Source organism: Schistocerca americana, chromosome 1, assembly GCF_021461395.2.
Source record: "Schistocerca americana isolate TAMUIC-IGC-003095 chromosome 1, iqSchAmer2.1, whole genome shotgun sequence".
Classification (NCBI taxonomy): Eukaryota; Metazoa; Arthropoda; class Insecta; order Orthoptera; family Acrididae; genus Schistocerca; species Schistocerca americana.
In genome coordinates this window covers 305,578,163-305,592,894 of record NC_060119.1, presented here as the reverse complement: position 1 = coordinate 305,592,894, position 14,732 = coordinate 305,578,163, and the positions used below count along the sequence as shown (strand labels likewise).

Below are 14,732 nucleotides of genomic sequence, written 5' to 3'. Positions count from 1 at the left end.
GAACCATCTACTTCAATTTCACTAGAAGGTAAAATACATCTGACAGTAATAAATACTCCACCACCATCTGTATTTAATCTATCCTTTCTGAACACTGTTATGTTGTTTGAAAAAGTTTCAGCTTTAGCCAGCTTTCCGTACCTATGACTATTTGAGCTTCAGTGTTTCCCATTAGGGCTAGGGAAGTCAATAATGGCTGATATGGCTTTCCAGACTGCAGTCGTTGACTGTGTCACTGAGCATTGTACAAAATTGTAGTTTCTAGAGGCCATAGATGCTCATGTATTTATGCACCATCCTTTTCGACTACTTCACTGTAGCTATGACAACTTGTCTCTATACTTCCAGTGGTTCCACAATCAATACATATTGTCATGTGACACATTCACTGAACTTAACCTTTTGTTGTGAATTTGTGTGGCAATTCATTGTGGCAGATATAATATACCCACCCTTGGTGCAGATTTCATTTTACAACCTGCTACTGGTCCTTTACCACTGCCACCTTTTTGATACAAGCATTAATTTGCTACCTGTAGACATTTAAGCTGTGCAGACAACATTACTATAAGCATGATTCTCTATATTTAGATCTCCTTAAACAGTTCCCGTAGATCATTCGACATATACCCACATTAAGATCCGTACAGCACTCAAAAATATATTATATTCTCACAATTTCAGGACCATCAGTTCATACTTTATCTCAAAAAAACTGAAGGTAGCAACACAAGAATTTTCTCTTATGCTCACCCAAGGGATCTTTTATATTTGAAACAGCAGCTAGTTCCAAAGACAACCAAAGGATGGCACCCAAGCAATGATAAATGGCAACTTAATACCCGAACAATTCAAGATTGGTATCCTGTTCCATATGTTGAAGATTTCTCATTCAGTAACCACAATAAATTGCCTTCTCAAGAAAAGATTTGGAACATGCTTTCCACCAAATACCCATTGCTCCACAAGACATATCCAAGACTGCTGACTGCACTCCACTCAGCCTATTGAGTTTACTAGTATGCCTTTTGGATAATGCAATGCTGCAAAACTTTGCTGTGTTTTATGGGTGAAGTCACACGCAACCTCAACTCCTGCTATATCTATACTGCAATGTTTTGGTGATGTCTAGCACCAAAACAGAACATCTGGAACACATAATAGCAAGTATTCACTCACCTCTGTTCACATGAATTATTCCTCAATCCATCAAAGCACATGTCTGGAGCATCCAAAGTTCAGTTACTGAGGCAGACCGTTAACACTCAGTTCAGGTGCCACAGTAGATAAAGAGTGGAAGTCACTAACATCTTAACACACAGCCTGTGAGTTGCTTAGATTTCTTGAGCTTGCTAACTTTTATCATCGTTTTGTGCATAACCATGCACTGCTGGCAAGCTCCCCTCAATGACTTTATGAGTGGTACTCTGAAACCAAGCTGCAAATTACAGTAGACTCATGAAGCAATAACTGCCTTTAATGTGTAGACATAGCATATCACTGAGGTTGCACTTATAGGATACCCTAATGTACAAGTGTCTCTCACTTCAACAGTTGATGGATTGCAGTTGCAATAGGTGCTGTACTTAAACAACAAATAACACTGTCAGCCCTTGGCATTCTTCAGTCAGAAGATACCTCAACTGCAGCAGAGCTGGTCAACATACAACCGAGTTATATGCACCTTACACTTACAAACAGAAATTTTGCCAAATGTCTGAAAGCTAACAGTTTACACCGGTCACTGATTACAAGCTGTTAATTTATGCTTTCGTCAGAGACCAAAGAAAATATCATTATGTCAACAATGGCACTTGGGCTACATAAGCACAATACATGACACATATCGCCCATGTCAATGGGGAACTGATTACATCAGCATATGTCCTCTCCTGTACAGGCACAGTTACAGGCAATGTGGACTACAAAGCACCTGCCTCGCACAACACAACAGCAAGCTGCAAGACTTAGTTGTAAACCCATCTTATTACGTCTTCATCATATCCAGATACCTCATTCAAATGTGATGTATCATGATGATTCTATATCAAATACACGTATGTCTGTGACAATGAACTTTCAACAGCAGGCAATCTCGTCACTGCATAATTTTTCCCATCCTGAAGTCCAGAGTATAATGAGGCTTGTTAACAAGTTAGTGTATGGTCAAACTTGGACAGGGACTGCAAAACTTTTGTGCACCAGTGTACAGTCTCTCGGCGTAATTAGATCCCTCGTCACATCAGTACATCTCTTTGACACTTTCATTCTGTCCAACCAACAATTAAAACATCTGCGCACAGACATTGTTGGATCATTTTTGCCGTCTGAAGGACACATCTACTGTCTAACTGCCACCGACTGCTTTATCCACTGGCCAGAAATTTTTCCTATGGTTCATGCCACCACTGAAACCACTGCAACCACATCCTTTCACAGATGGATCACCTTTTTCAGAGAGCCTCTCCCTATCACCACCAACCACTGCAGGCAGTTTGACTCATGTTTTTTTTCAAATCGCTCACTGTTTTATTATTATTGGGCATGAAATGTATCTCAACTACAGCTTATCAATCAGCAGCAAATGGCTTAGTTGGACATTTAAACTGCCAATTAAAAGTATTTCTACGATGCCTTGAACCACAACATTGGACAGAAACTCTACAAATTGTCCTACTAGGTATATGTACTTCCATCAAGGAAGATCTTCACACCACAGCAACAGAACTGTTTTATAGTCAACCAATTTGATTGCCTCATTAATTATTTGGCAAGGTGCCTAATGACCTGACTGAGGCATCAGACTCTGTTCGAAAATTATGTTCGCACATTCGCCAACTATGTCCAGTCACATTGAGAGTAGCATACCTGCCGCCTTTTCATTTTTGCTGATCTTTTGTAAATGAAACTAGGTTTTTGTTAGACATGATGCTGTGCACAAGCCACCATGAAGTACTGTTCACAGTCCTTCATTGAGATGAGAATATATTTAAGGTCAATGTTACCATGTCTCAACTACAATTTCCATTGATCCCCTTAAACCTGCTTTCTGCACCTCCTATGGTGTTACCTGCAAACCAGACAAGCCACAGCAGACAATGAACAAAATTTCTAATGAATCTATGACAAACTTGGCAGAATCACCCACCCCTCCATCCATCATTACTGACAACCCACAACATATGCCGGACAAAGTGCCTAATGAATCTACAGCAAACTTGGGAGAACTGCTTGCTCCTCCAGCTGTCTTTATATGATGTGGACTCCATGTCCATTTCAATGGAAAATACTGTAAGAAATTGGAGGGGGTGGGAGAAGGGGGGGGGGGGGGGGGGGAGTACTGAAATGTGATGAAGTGATGTCATTATGCACTGCAGTGTTACTGCTGACTCTTGTTTACTCTCTGCTATCATACTTATTCATTGCTTCTGCTTTGAATTGTTACTGCTTGTGCTCTTGCAGGCATGTATTAAATGCTGTTAGTAATGTACTGATACTGAAACAGCAACTAGTTCATGGGAACAAAAATAAACAATCCTTTATGCTAAATGAGAATAGTGCTTTACAGTGAAAGGTTGCCTCTGCATTGCTTCCCAGAGCAAACAGAAAATTACATAAAATTAGAGATAAAAATAACAAAATCTCTATGATATTAAGGATTTTCATACCTCCTGATGCTATGTAAAATCCACTGGGAGAATATTTGGCGACATTCGTAGTGCAGGAGTGTTCAGTATAAATGTCCGAAATTGCAGGATTCTAAAACAGAAAGGAAAACATCATATTAAATATATGAAATTTTCCCATGTCCATCCTGAAAAAAGTGAAGATGTCGAATCCCAAGTGAACACCCCCCCCCCCCACTCTCAGTTCCAAAACACACACACACACACACACACACACACACACACACTCTTAATATTTTACACTTGAATCTCTCAAGTTTCTTCTCTTCGCAGGAAGAGCTAGGTAACTACATAGACTATCTCAGCTCAGCCTAGCACCCCTGGGTAAGCTAATATAACAAGCTACCACAGGGTACCAATGAGCATACTCCTCCGCCTTTCCCGCCCACTCATTCACTGTTCTGAGATTTACCTGAAAGCAATCCCTATACTCACCTTGAAAAATACATTGGTAATGCCATGTAAGCAATCTAAGGATTAAAAAGCTGAAGGAGCAGTGTATTTTCAGTAACCAATGGCATATTGGTGATACTAGTAGCTTTCAGTAACAGAAACACAACTAACATGGGAGCAATCTCATTCAGAACTAAATATAATCTTATTGTTGGTGACAAATACTCGGTTTGCTGCATTAAAGTACAACACTGTGTGAAATTAACACAGCACATAGGGCACATAGTAATCTCTCACATTTCTAGCAACTCATTTTCAGCTTATTTGTGCTATTCACTTTATGCATGGCAAATAAAACTATCAACTTCCAACTGAACTAGATCTCAAAGTGCCTATCAATCTGTTTCTCACCACAACCAATATTTTATATTTCAGGTGAAAACATAAAACAACAGCAGCAACTATGTGCTAACGTATCAATTATATGGATGTCTCAAATGTCAATATGAACACAAAAAGTGAGTCAAGATATTTCTGAGCTATTTTTCTTTCCCTTCATTTGGTTAACATACTGCCATCGAATGACTCCTATACTATCCTCTCATGGCTGCCTCTGGTATGTTGATGCAATGCCACTATTTGTTCTATACGGCAAGCAAGCATGGCATGTGGTTTGCCTTTAACAAACTTTAGCTCCCATTTCTGCCTCATACGCATGCAATATTTGGGGGAATTATCATGATAAAGAACCAGAATTACCTTAAACATAAATAGATTGTACAATAACAATGCTGATAACTAATTAGTCAAAGAAATTATTATTTAAATAATGTTAAACCTATGTAACAACATTATGAAAAGGATAGTAGTTGCTACTCACTATATAGCTACTCACTGACAGGCACAATACAAAAGACTGTCACAAAATAAGCTTCCAGCCAACGAGGCCTTTGTCAAAAATACACACACACACCACACACACACACACACACACACACACACGACTATAGTCTCTGGCAACTGAAGCTACTCATCAATGACTCAGCATCTCCACTATATGGTGAGGAGCAACTATCCCTTTCATAATATTGTTACATCCTGAATTTTCCATTGTTTAATGTTAAAGCTTCCATATACTGAACTGCAGCAATGAAAAATGACAAATTTCTCACTGTAGGGTTGGTACCCTGGAAATATTATACTGATCATGAATTCAATTTGATCTGTAGCTAATCATGATGAAAAATACACAGTTAAATATTTCAATATTCTTGAACTGACAGGAAGATTATAACCTACTTTGTTATGTTACTTTCCTGCCAAAACATTAGCTAATAAGTCATTAAGACAAGAAAGCAGTATCTGTTGAAATGTTTTTAATCATGAGAAAAAATGATGGAACAAATATGATACACCAATAGTGCACACTTTGTGGTCTTCTGTCCATTTATGTGGTAATTCTGAACCTCCAAAATAAAACTTATTAAGAGAACGTTTGTATTATCCACATTTCTACATACCTCGATATTTCTTATTATAACACTATTTCCATTAGTGTAAAGAAAATTTTTTCCCTTTGGATCTCCTCCCAGAACAATTGGTTGGCCCCTCTGAGTTCTCGGAAGGGATGCAAAAATATATTCTGTAAAACGAAAGACAATTTTTTTCTACAAAGTCATACTGCACAGTGTACCAATAACTGTTTAATGTTCACATTTGGGCCGTTGTCACTGCATAACCATAATGCCCAACTTTTAATAAAGAAACAAAATATTATGTACATAATTCCATTTCAACACTTAATTCTACAACTTTCAAAACTTTTTATTTGAGTAATGCCGACCTAATTTCGCAGCAACGACAAGTGTTAAACAGCTTCCATAGCTTGTTAACGCACCAGCTCCATTTATGTAGCTATAACTACCCAATCCGCTACTGATGGGTTAGATTCAAACTGCTTTGCATTATTTTGACAGTAGTACATGTGGGACGGTCAGTTTCGTGATTAAAAAAATGATTTAAATGAACTTACCCGGTAAAAGCAGCTTTTGAGTTTGGAAACAGTTTTTAAGCAATGAATTCTGTAGTCTTCCTAATTAAATGTTCATCTATATATAATCTAGAGGAAGAAATATCCTATGCGATCTCTCATAGTAAACACTCAACAAGCACATCTGACAACAGCAGCCGGCTATGTATAACAAATCGTTAACAATGGCAAAATAATTAAATACGATAAACTTCTATGGCATCTAAAATTTCACTTACTGTTGGAGTAAGACATGTCAGGTTCCTTACATGAATTGCACAGAGCAACTTATATTTCACTATCTCTCTTCTCGTAACCACCCTCTTTCCACACCACCTCCTTTCCCTTATTTGGCGGAATGATAGCAACGAGTAGAATTTCATTTCCAACAGATGGAAGCACTGTTGAGTACAAAATTAAACAAATGAATAGTAATATGCGCTGCGGCGAAACAATGTTTGTCTGCTGAAGTGCTGCAATGTAGCGTTAGACAAGTAATATTATGTGGGTCGACATTTCGCCTTGTTCACCATTTCGTGGTTTTCTTCAACGTTTAATGTGAAACATAAATTCAGTCATAAGATATGTACTGTGATATTAACTCAAGATTGTGTTTTATAAGGATCTGCGACAAATAACACGTATCTTCAAATATTTGTATCGCGAACTTTTGACCGTCAATGGTAATGAGTTTCCACATTTATGAGGTTTATATTCTTTTCGTTCGGCCGTAGCATAGGCTTTAATTTATAGAAATTCAATCATGTGTAACGAGTGGATCCAGTTAACTAACCAGTAGTTTTTTGTACTAAACATGGTTATTGCCTGTTGTAACTGTCAAAATTTTTATTAATTGCAATTTAAAAATTTTCGATTATTCGTAATTGCAAATTAATATTATAAATTGAACATGCATGCAGCAGGTATATGTTTTGTTTGTTTGTTGAGAACTTCATAGATGTACACTACAGAGCTACAGTTATTAATTTGTTGTAGGAACACTGTGTGATTAAATTCAGTTGCGTAGGCCAGTTTGCCTTGCGACTGTAGTTACTAATTTGTTAAAAATTATAAATGTACTAGTATTTAAAATTTATCTTTAGGCTTCCATCCGTTATCATGCTGTAACAGGAGTTAATATAGCGTCTAGTGTCTAAATTTAATAATCACGATTAACTGCAGTAATCACTCGTCCACCAAGTCCAAAATATACACAAATCATTCACCTCTTCATACTTCAGGCTTATGTAGTTGTAATTTTTAGTGAAGTGTATGGGGAAATATACAGTGGTATTAGTCAAAATGAGAAGGAATAATTTTTTAGGGCACCAGTGTACACTTACCCATGTAAATGTAGTTTTATTTATTGACTTGTCCATTTGATTTACAGTAATGGTGTTTTTGAATTACGATTATCCATTAGTTCAAAACTCTATCTTTTGTCATGGGTGTTTGTATCGTGTACTAAGTTAGCTCCTCCTCCCCCCCCCCCCCCCTCCCCCGGTGCTTTTTCATCGGCAGAATGTGTTCTCTGTGGACGTTTATGTGAAATGAGAGGAAAGGAGAGACAGAAACTGTTGCTGGTAAAAGGTTTGCTGCTTTTAAGTGTCAGGAGGAGGGCTACTGAACTTAATATCCAAATACAGCATCCAGCTCATCATCAACACTATCATAATTCCATGAGAAGCTGCATAGAGCTTGGGTATTCACCTCTGAGCATTGGCTTACAGCTTACAAAACTTCCCACCACATGTGCACTGGTGGTAATTGCGGGTCAGTTGAACCTACAAATACTGAGCATCAGCTTTTACTGTGGTATAATGATGCAGTGGCATGTGACATCATATGTGTACAAACACAAAGAAATCATGATACTGCCATAGTTATTTTGTCTCTTTATTATTTTTGGGAATGTAGTTTGTGGTGGCAGACTGATCTGTAGAGCAATGTGAGGTCAAAAATAGATTTGAATGTGACAGTTTGCTTGTGAGATGCTGATACCAATTAATGTGAACATAAAATATTAGTTGTAGCAACACAGCAAGAGATCTAGTTTGTTTTAACAAAGAAATTTTCCAAACAGCCATGCAAATTAAGGGAAATACGGAAGCGTCCGATCCCGCCCGTCTGCTTTGACCCATGACGTCACAAATATGGCGGAAACAAAAACAAACACACACACTTTCCACAAGAAGCCTGATGATACTAACGGGACAAGCGCAGGAAATGGGGTGTTTTGGGTGGGGGGCAAACGAAATATAAACAAATTTAGACGCCTTGCGTAGCTACAACGTGTAAGTGAAGACAGCCATGCATGAATACCCACCCACCTCCCCAGGGGTCGTAACCCCTGCAACCCATAGAAGATAAAGATGCTTCAGTAGCTGATTAGTGTTTTTTGTTTTAAAAAAAAAACTCATGGGATAGAACGAACAAATCAGAAAGATAAATGTAATAAACTAAAACAGAAATTGGAGGAAACAGATAATTAAAATAAGAAATAAGTGTTTTTAAATTTTAAAAAAATCTCACGAGATAGAACGAACAGATCAGAAAAGTAAATAAAATAAAACAGAACTGGAGACAGCCACACTCAAACCAAACTCCGCGCCATCATGACATCACACACGACAGCACCCTTACGTCACGGGTCAAAGCAGACGCGTGGGATCGGACGCTTCTGTCGACCCAAATTAAGAAGTTATTTTATTTTCACTACCAGTTTCAGCAATTCAATATATCATTTTCAGGCCCATATGCATCTCTCAAAAACTATCAATATTGGCATGCTGGGACCAAAGGTGCATACGGGGCCTGAAGACGGCATATTGAATTGCTGGAACTGGTAGCGAAAATAAAATAAAATAACTTTTTAATTTGCACAACTTTTTGGCGAATTTCTGAGTTAAATATTTGATTAGCCACTGTCCCATGTCCACAGTGGATCAACAGAGATGTAGTTTGAGTTGAAAGATCACAATTTATTTGTAAGTTGGTGAAACTAATGAATGTGAATACTAAATCATAGTTGTTGTGACATACTGATCTGTAATGAATCCGGAGGACTAGGTGAGATTGAATGATAATTTAGCTGTGGGTTGGCGAACTGGTTATCAGTCGTATGCAGTATGATCCAATGTACTGCCCCCTCAAAGGACTGTTAATGCTACAGGACATAGGTTATATAGTTGCAGTCAATCATATGATCGAAACCAACAAATGCAATGACTAAACATCCTATTGTAAACTAAACGCAGTAATGACATACTACTGAAATATCAAAGTGAAACATCGCAGACCCCATCCATCTACATAACAAGTGCCAACAGACTTCGTTGACTATACTGATGGCTCACATTGTTTAGTAGAACCAGAGAAACACTAATTAATGACAAGAAGTGTGTGAATATGCTAAGAGCTAGTTGGAGATCTGTATTGTGATAATGAAGTGACCGATAGTTTGTGTTTGACTGAATGATGTAAGAAATAAACAGTGGTATGTGATTTAATCAACAAGATGAACTATTGATAGTCTGTGGGATATAAGCTTGTTATTCTTGTCATACAAGCAGACATTCATAACATTTTGATATGAATGCAAAAGATCTTTCAGAATTTTCAACGGTTGATACCCAAATGAAAATTCTCTATAATTTTCAATAAGTTTAGAAATGTCTTTCTTGCTAAGAATGTGCGTACTTTAGAATCCAGTATAAAAATTTTACACCATTTATCAGTCATTCATCTGTGTTGGAAGGATATTTGACACGCCGATGTTGTCATCTTCAATCTGAAGACTGGTCTGATGCAGCGTTACGTGCTACTCTATCCTGTGCAATCTCTCTGTCTCTGAATGAATACTGTAACCCACATCCTTTTAAATCTGTGTACTGCATTCATCTCTTGGTATTCTGCTATGATTTTTTCCCCACCGCAATTGCTTCCAGTACTAAATTGGTGATCCCTTGATGTCGCAGAATATGTCCCATCATCTAATCCCTTCTTTGAGTCAAGTTTTACCACAAATTTCATTTCTCTCCAATTTTATTCAGCAACTCTTCATTAGTTATTCTGTCTACCCATCTCATCTGCAGCATACTTCTGTAGCACCACAGTTCTGTTTTTGTCTGAATGATTTATCATCCATGTTTGTTTCTATATGTGGCTACAGCTGTAACAAATGATTTCAGAAAAGACTTCCTAACCAATATTTGATATTAACAAATGTCTGTTCTTCAGAAATGTTTTTCTTGCCGTTGCCAGTGTACATTTTATATCCTCACTACTTTGACCATCATTAGTTATTTTGCTGCCCAAATAGCAAGACTCATTTGCTGTTTTCAGTGTCTCATTTCTTGGTCTGTTTCCATCAGCATTATCTAATTTTATCCAACTGCAATCCATTACCCTTGTTTTGCTTTTGTTGGTGTCCATCTTATAACCCCCTTTCAACACCACTGTCCTTTGCATTCAGTTGCACTTACAGTTCTTTTGCTGTCTCTGACAGAATTACAATGTCATCGGCAAACCCCAAAGTTTTTATTATTTCTCCCTCAATTTTTTGCACAGTGTACAGGTAGAATAACATCAAGGGTAGGCTACAACCCTGTCTTACTCCCTTCTCAACCACTGTTTCTCTTTCATAACCCTCAACTGATATAACTGCCATCTGTTTTCTGTACAAGTTGTAAATAGCTTTTCACTCCCAGTATTTTACCCTTGCAAACTTCTGAATTTCAAGGAGAGTACCCCATTCGGCATTGTCATAAGCTTTCTTTAAGTCTACAAGTGATACAAATGTAGGTTTTCCTTTCATTGATCTATCTTCTAAGATAAGTCATAGGATCAGTATTGCCTTGTGTGTTCCTTCATTTCTCCGAAATCCAAACTGGTCTTCCCCCAAGGCTGTCTTCTACCAGTTTTTTCCATTTTTCTGTAAAGAATTCATGTTAGTATTTTGCAACTATGATTTATTAAACTGGCAGTTTGGTAATATTCATACCTGTCAGCACTTGCTTGGAATTATTATATTCGTCTTGAAGTCTGAGTTTATTTCACCTATCTGATACATCTAGCACTCACCAGGTGGAAGAATTTGTCATGGCTACGCACAGAGCCTTGTTTTGACTTATGTCTTTCACTGCTCTATCAAATCCTTCTCACAGTTTCATATCTCCCAAATCATCTTCATCTGTGTCCTCTTCCATTTCTATAATATTGCCCTAAAGTTCACCTTTCATGTGTAGACCCTAGCTATAAACTTCTTCCACCATACTGTTGGCCCTTCTTTGCTTAGGATTGGTTTTCCATCTGCACGTGTAATATTCTTTCAGTGGCTTCTCTTTTCCAGGGTTCCCACAAGTTCTGGAAATCAGGATATATCAGCGAATTTCAAACGTATCAAGGAAATTTGGGGGAAAAAAAGGAAAAAAAACTGGAAAAACACTTTTTGTCTCAGTAGCATGAAATTATTTGTTTACTGAGATATCGCGCTTCATCACTGGCTGGGCGCAGCAGAATACGTGTGCCGCTTCCCTACTTCATCATTCAAACTGCTTCTCCCCTTCCTACCCCTCCCCCCAGCTTGCAATCAGTGCTGCCACCACTACTTGCGGCTAGCCTAGCAGCTGCCGGTGAGAGGCGTGAGGAGTGATTTGTTTGGATCTAATTCTGAGAGATTGTTGACACAATGGCGGAAGATAGCGGTCATGTGCGTACTAGTTGTGTCTGCGTGATTGTGTGTGTGTGTGTGTGTGTGTGTGTGTGTGTGCGCGTGTGCGCGTGCTCTCATTTTCTGACAAAGGCTATGGCTAAAAATTTAGTTGTGAGAGAGTGATTGTCTTTTCTGTGTGTCTGTCTGTGGCTCAGCGATCATCTTTACAGTGAGTTGCTACCTATCCTCATTAGTACTGATTCTCAGACTATTTGCTCAAGTTATCTGTTGTGTGGGTGATGACTGTGGTCTCGTTTCATCAAAATGGTGTCTGTGACATGTGAATAGCTGGCCACATGAGTGGACTTCCATGATGGGTCAAAACCACAGGCCATTTCTGTGGGTATCTCTAACGGATAGGGCCTGCCAATCTCAAGCCCATAGTTTCCTACTCATGTGCGGGCCTTGCCTGTCGGATCTAGTCTAACCAATCTGCCTGCAGTCCGGGTCTGTCTGTGTGTGGCATAAAGTGGTGGATTTCCATGGTTCATCCACGGACCCACGACTGTGGTGCTCCTCAGCAGGCCAGAGGCCATGGGCGATGGATTTCAAGAATTGCAACTGTCTCACCGCAAATACATTGTACAGTGTAGTGTTTTATAGAAATTTTATTTACGTAGTACCTTTGGCACTTCGAAAGAAGTTCGTATATTAGAAAGTATGGATGATAAGAAGAAGAAAATTGTGACATCGCTGGCAGTTTGTACTATGTACTCATGAATTTCTTGAAGGAAATAGCACGCAATACCTGTAGAATTATAGACATAACATACTGGGTAATAACCAACAATAACATACATAGTAGAAGCGACATTTTGCTGGCGGTCACCTATAGTGTTGGTTTACACAACTCTTCCCCACCTTATATGTTTCTTTCAAGAGGCCTACTTTTTTCTAAAGTTATTTCGGAAAGCAGTGAAGACATTTTAAACCTGCCTTGCGACTGCAACAAAATACATTTTTTGTCATCAAATGTGGTTTGCTTTATTGAAATAAAATAACATCACTGGCCTTAATGAAACAATTGATAATAAATAGACCCGAACTTTTCGACTCTGTAAGTGCAGAACAGGGAATCGGTGATCATAAGGCCGTTGCAGCATCCCTGAATATGGAAATTAATAGTAATATAAAAAAGGGAGGAAGGTTTATCTGTTTAGCAAGAGTAATAGAAGGCAGATTTCAGTCTACCTAACAGATGAAAACTAAAATTTCTGTTCCGACACTGACAATGTTGAGTGTTTACGGAAAAAGTTGAAGGCAATCGTAAAATGCGTTTTAGACAGGTACGTGCCAAGTAAAACTGTGAGGGACGGGAAAAACCCACCGTGGTACAACAACAAAGTTAGGACAGTGAATTCGAAAGTGAAATTCTATGTACCGACTTGACAGAAAATCCTAGGAAGTCCTGGTCTTACGTTAAATCAGTAAGTGGCTCGAAACAGCATATCCAGACACTCCGGCATGATGGTGGCATTGAAACAGAGGATGACACGCGTAAAGCTGAAATACTAAACACCTTTTTCCAAAGCTGTTTCACAGAGGAAGACCGCACTGCAGTTCCTTCTCTAAATCATCGCACAAACGAAAAAATGGCTGACATCGAAATAAGTGTCCAAGGAATAGAAAAGCAACTGGAATCACTCAAGTTTTCTGTTCTTCCTCCAGTCTTGTTACTGCTAGTTGGCAGTTGCAGCTTACGATACAGCGATTAAAGGCATGGACTGCGAAGACGGGTTTTACCTTTTCTGCAGACAAATGTGTGTGTGTGTTCATTTTAATCGTTCTCGACGTCTTTTTACCTCCCCTGAATTGCGTCTGAGGGACACCATTCTTCCTTTTAGCGACACTGTGCGGTTCCTGGGCCTCACTTTTGATTCCAAGTTGTCGTGGTTGCCTCACCTTAAAGACCTCAAGGTGGAGGCCCTGAAGGCACTGAATATTTTGAAGTGTCTGAGCCATCGGTCCTGGGGAGCCGATCGGGCGCGTCTGCTGCAGTTTTATAGGGCTTTCGTCCGATCGCGTCTTGACTATGGTTGCACCATGTATGGGTCAGCAAGGCCTTCGTATCTGAAGATTCTTGACGCAGTACACCATGAGGGTATCAGGCTGGCCACTGTTGCCTTCCGTACCAGTCCCATTCCCAGCCTGTGTGCTGAGGCAGGGGAACCGCAGCACGCCATCCGGCGGAAACTCCTCATGGTGCGACGGGTGTGTCAATTCCTTGCCTGTCCTACCTCCCCTGCGTACCCTACCATTGCCCGACCGCCTATGGAACGTCTCTTTTCCAGTCGTCCCAGGGCAACAAGACCATTTGGGATTCATGCCAAGCATTTGCTCGAGTCCCTTGGTGTGGAGCGTGTGGCCCCCCAACGACAAGGTTTTACTCGCCTGCCTCCCTGGTTGCTCCAGAGGCCCAGCGTCCTTTTAGCCTTGTCAGAGTACCGGAGGAGCTGCACTCCTGCGTTTGTTTTTACCTCCTTATTTTATGATATTTTAAACCATCATCCCGACCATGTACCAGTATTTACGGATGGTTCTAAATGGGGACTCTGTTGGTTGTGCTGTTGTTTTCCCTGATCGTGTCGTCAAGTTACGGCTTCCTGCGGCATTTACCATCTTTGATGCCGAATTGTTTGCGATCTTGCGGGCATTGGAGCAGATGAGATGTGTTCCCAGTCTTAAGTTCCTCATCTGTTCTGGCTCCCTGAGTGCCCTTCAGACCATGCAGCACTTGTACCCAGCGGATACGGTCGTCCAGCACATCCATGATGCCCTACTCCACCTGCAACGGCAGGGGAAGGAAGTTTCCTTCTGCTGGGTGCCGGGGCACATGGGTATTAGGGGAAATGAACTGGTGGATGTGGCTGCCAAAGATGCCTGGTCCCTCCCTCACGCTGTTGCATGTGCC

The 14,732-nt window shown here is 39.7% G+C and overlaps 2 protein-coding genes across 3 annotated transcripts in view; one reads left to right on the top strand and one right to left on the bottom strand.

Annotated features, from left to right (window-relative positions):
* Window positions 1-6,499, bottom strand: part of LOC124595822 (actin-interacting protein 1) — a 181,219-nt gene extending 174,720 nt beyond the window's left edge. Inside the window, exons 1-3 of the mRNA XM_047134719.1 lie at window positions 6,348-6,499; window positions 5,600-5,721; window positions 3,669-3,759 (exon numbers count right to left, since the gene is read on the bottom strand). Coding sequence (XP_046990675.1) covers window positions 3,669-3,759; window positions 5,600-5,721; window positions 6,348-6,363 — 229 coding nt within the window. The 5' untranslated portion in view covers window positions 6,364-6,499. The remainder of the gene's footprint in view (window positions 1-3,668; window positions 3,760-5,599; window positions 5,722-6,347) is intronic.
* The window catches only part of LOC124595830 (cyclin-J), a 49,913-nt gene continuing 41,676 nt past the window's right edge, over window positions 6,496-14,732 (top strand). Inside the window, exon 1 of one of the 2 annotated variants that reach the window (XM_047134731.1) lies at window positions 6,496-6,815. In XM_047134731.1, coding sequence (XP_046990687.1) covers window positions 6,789-6,815 — 27 coding nt within the window. In that variant the 5' untranslated portion in view covers window positions 6,496-6,788. The remainder of the gene's footprint in view (window positions 6,816-14,732) is intronic. The other variant, XM_047134739.1, reaches the window with a different exon arrangement.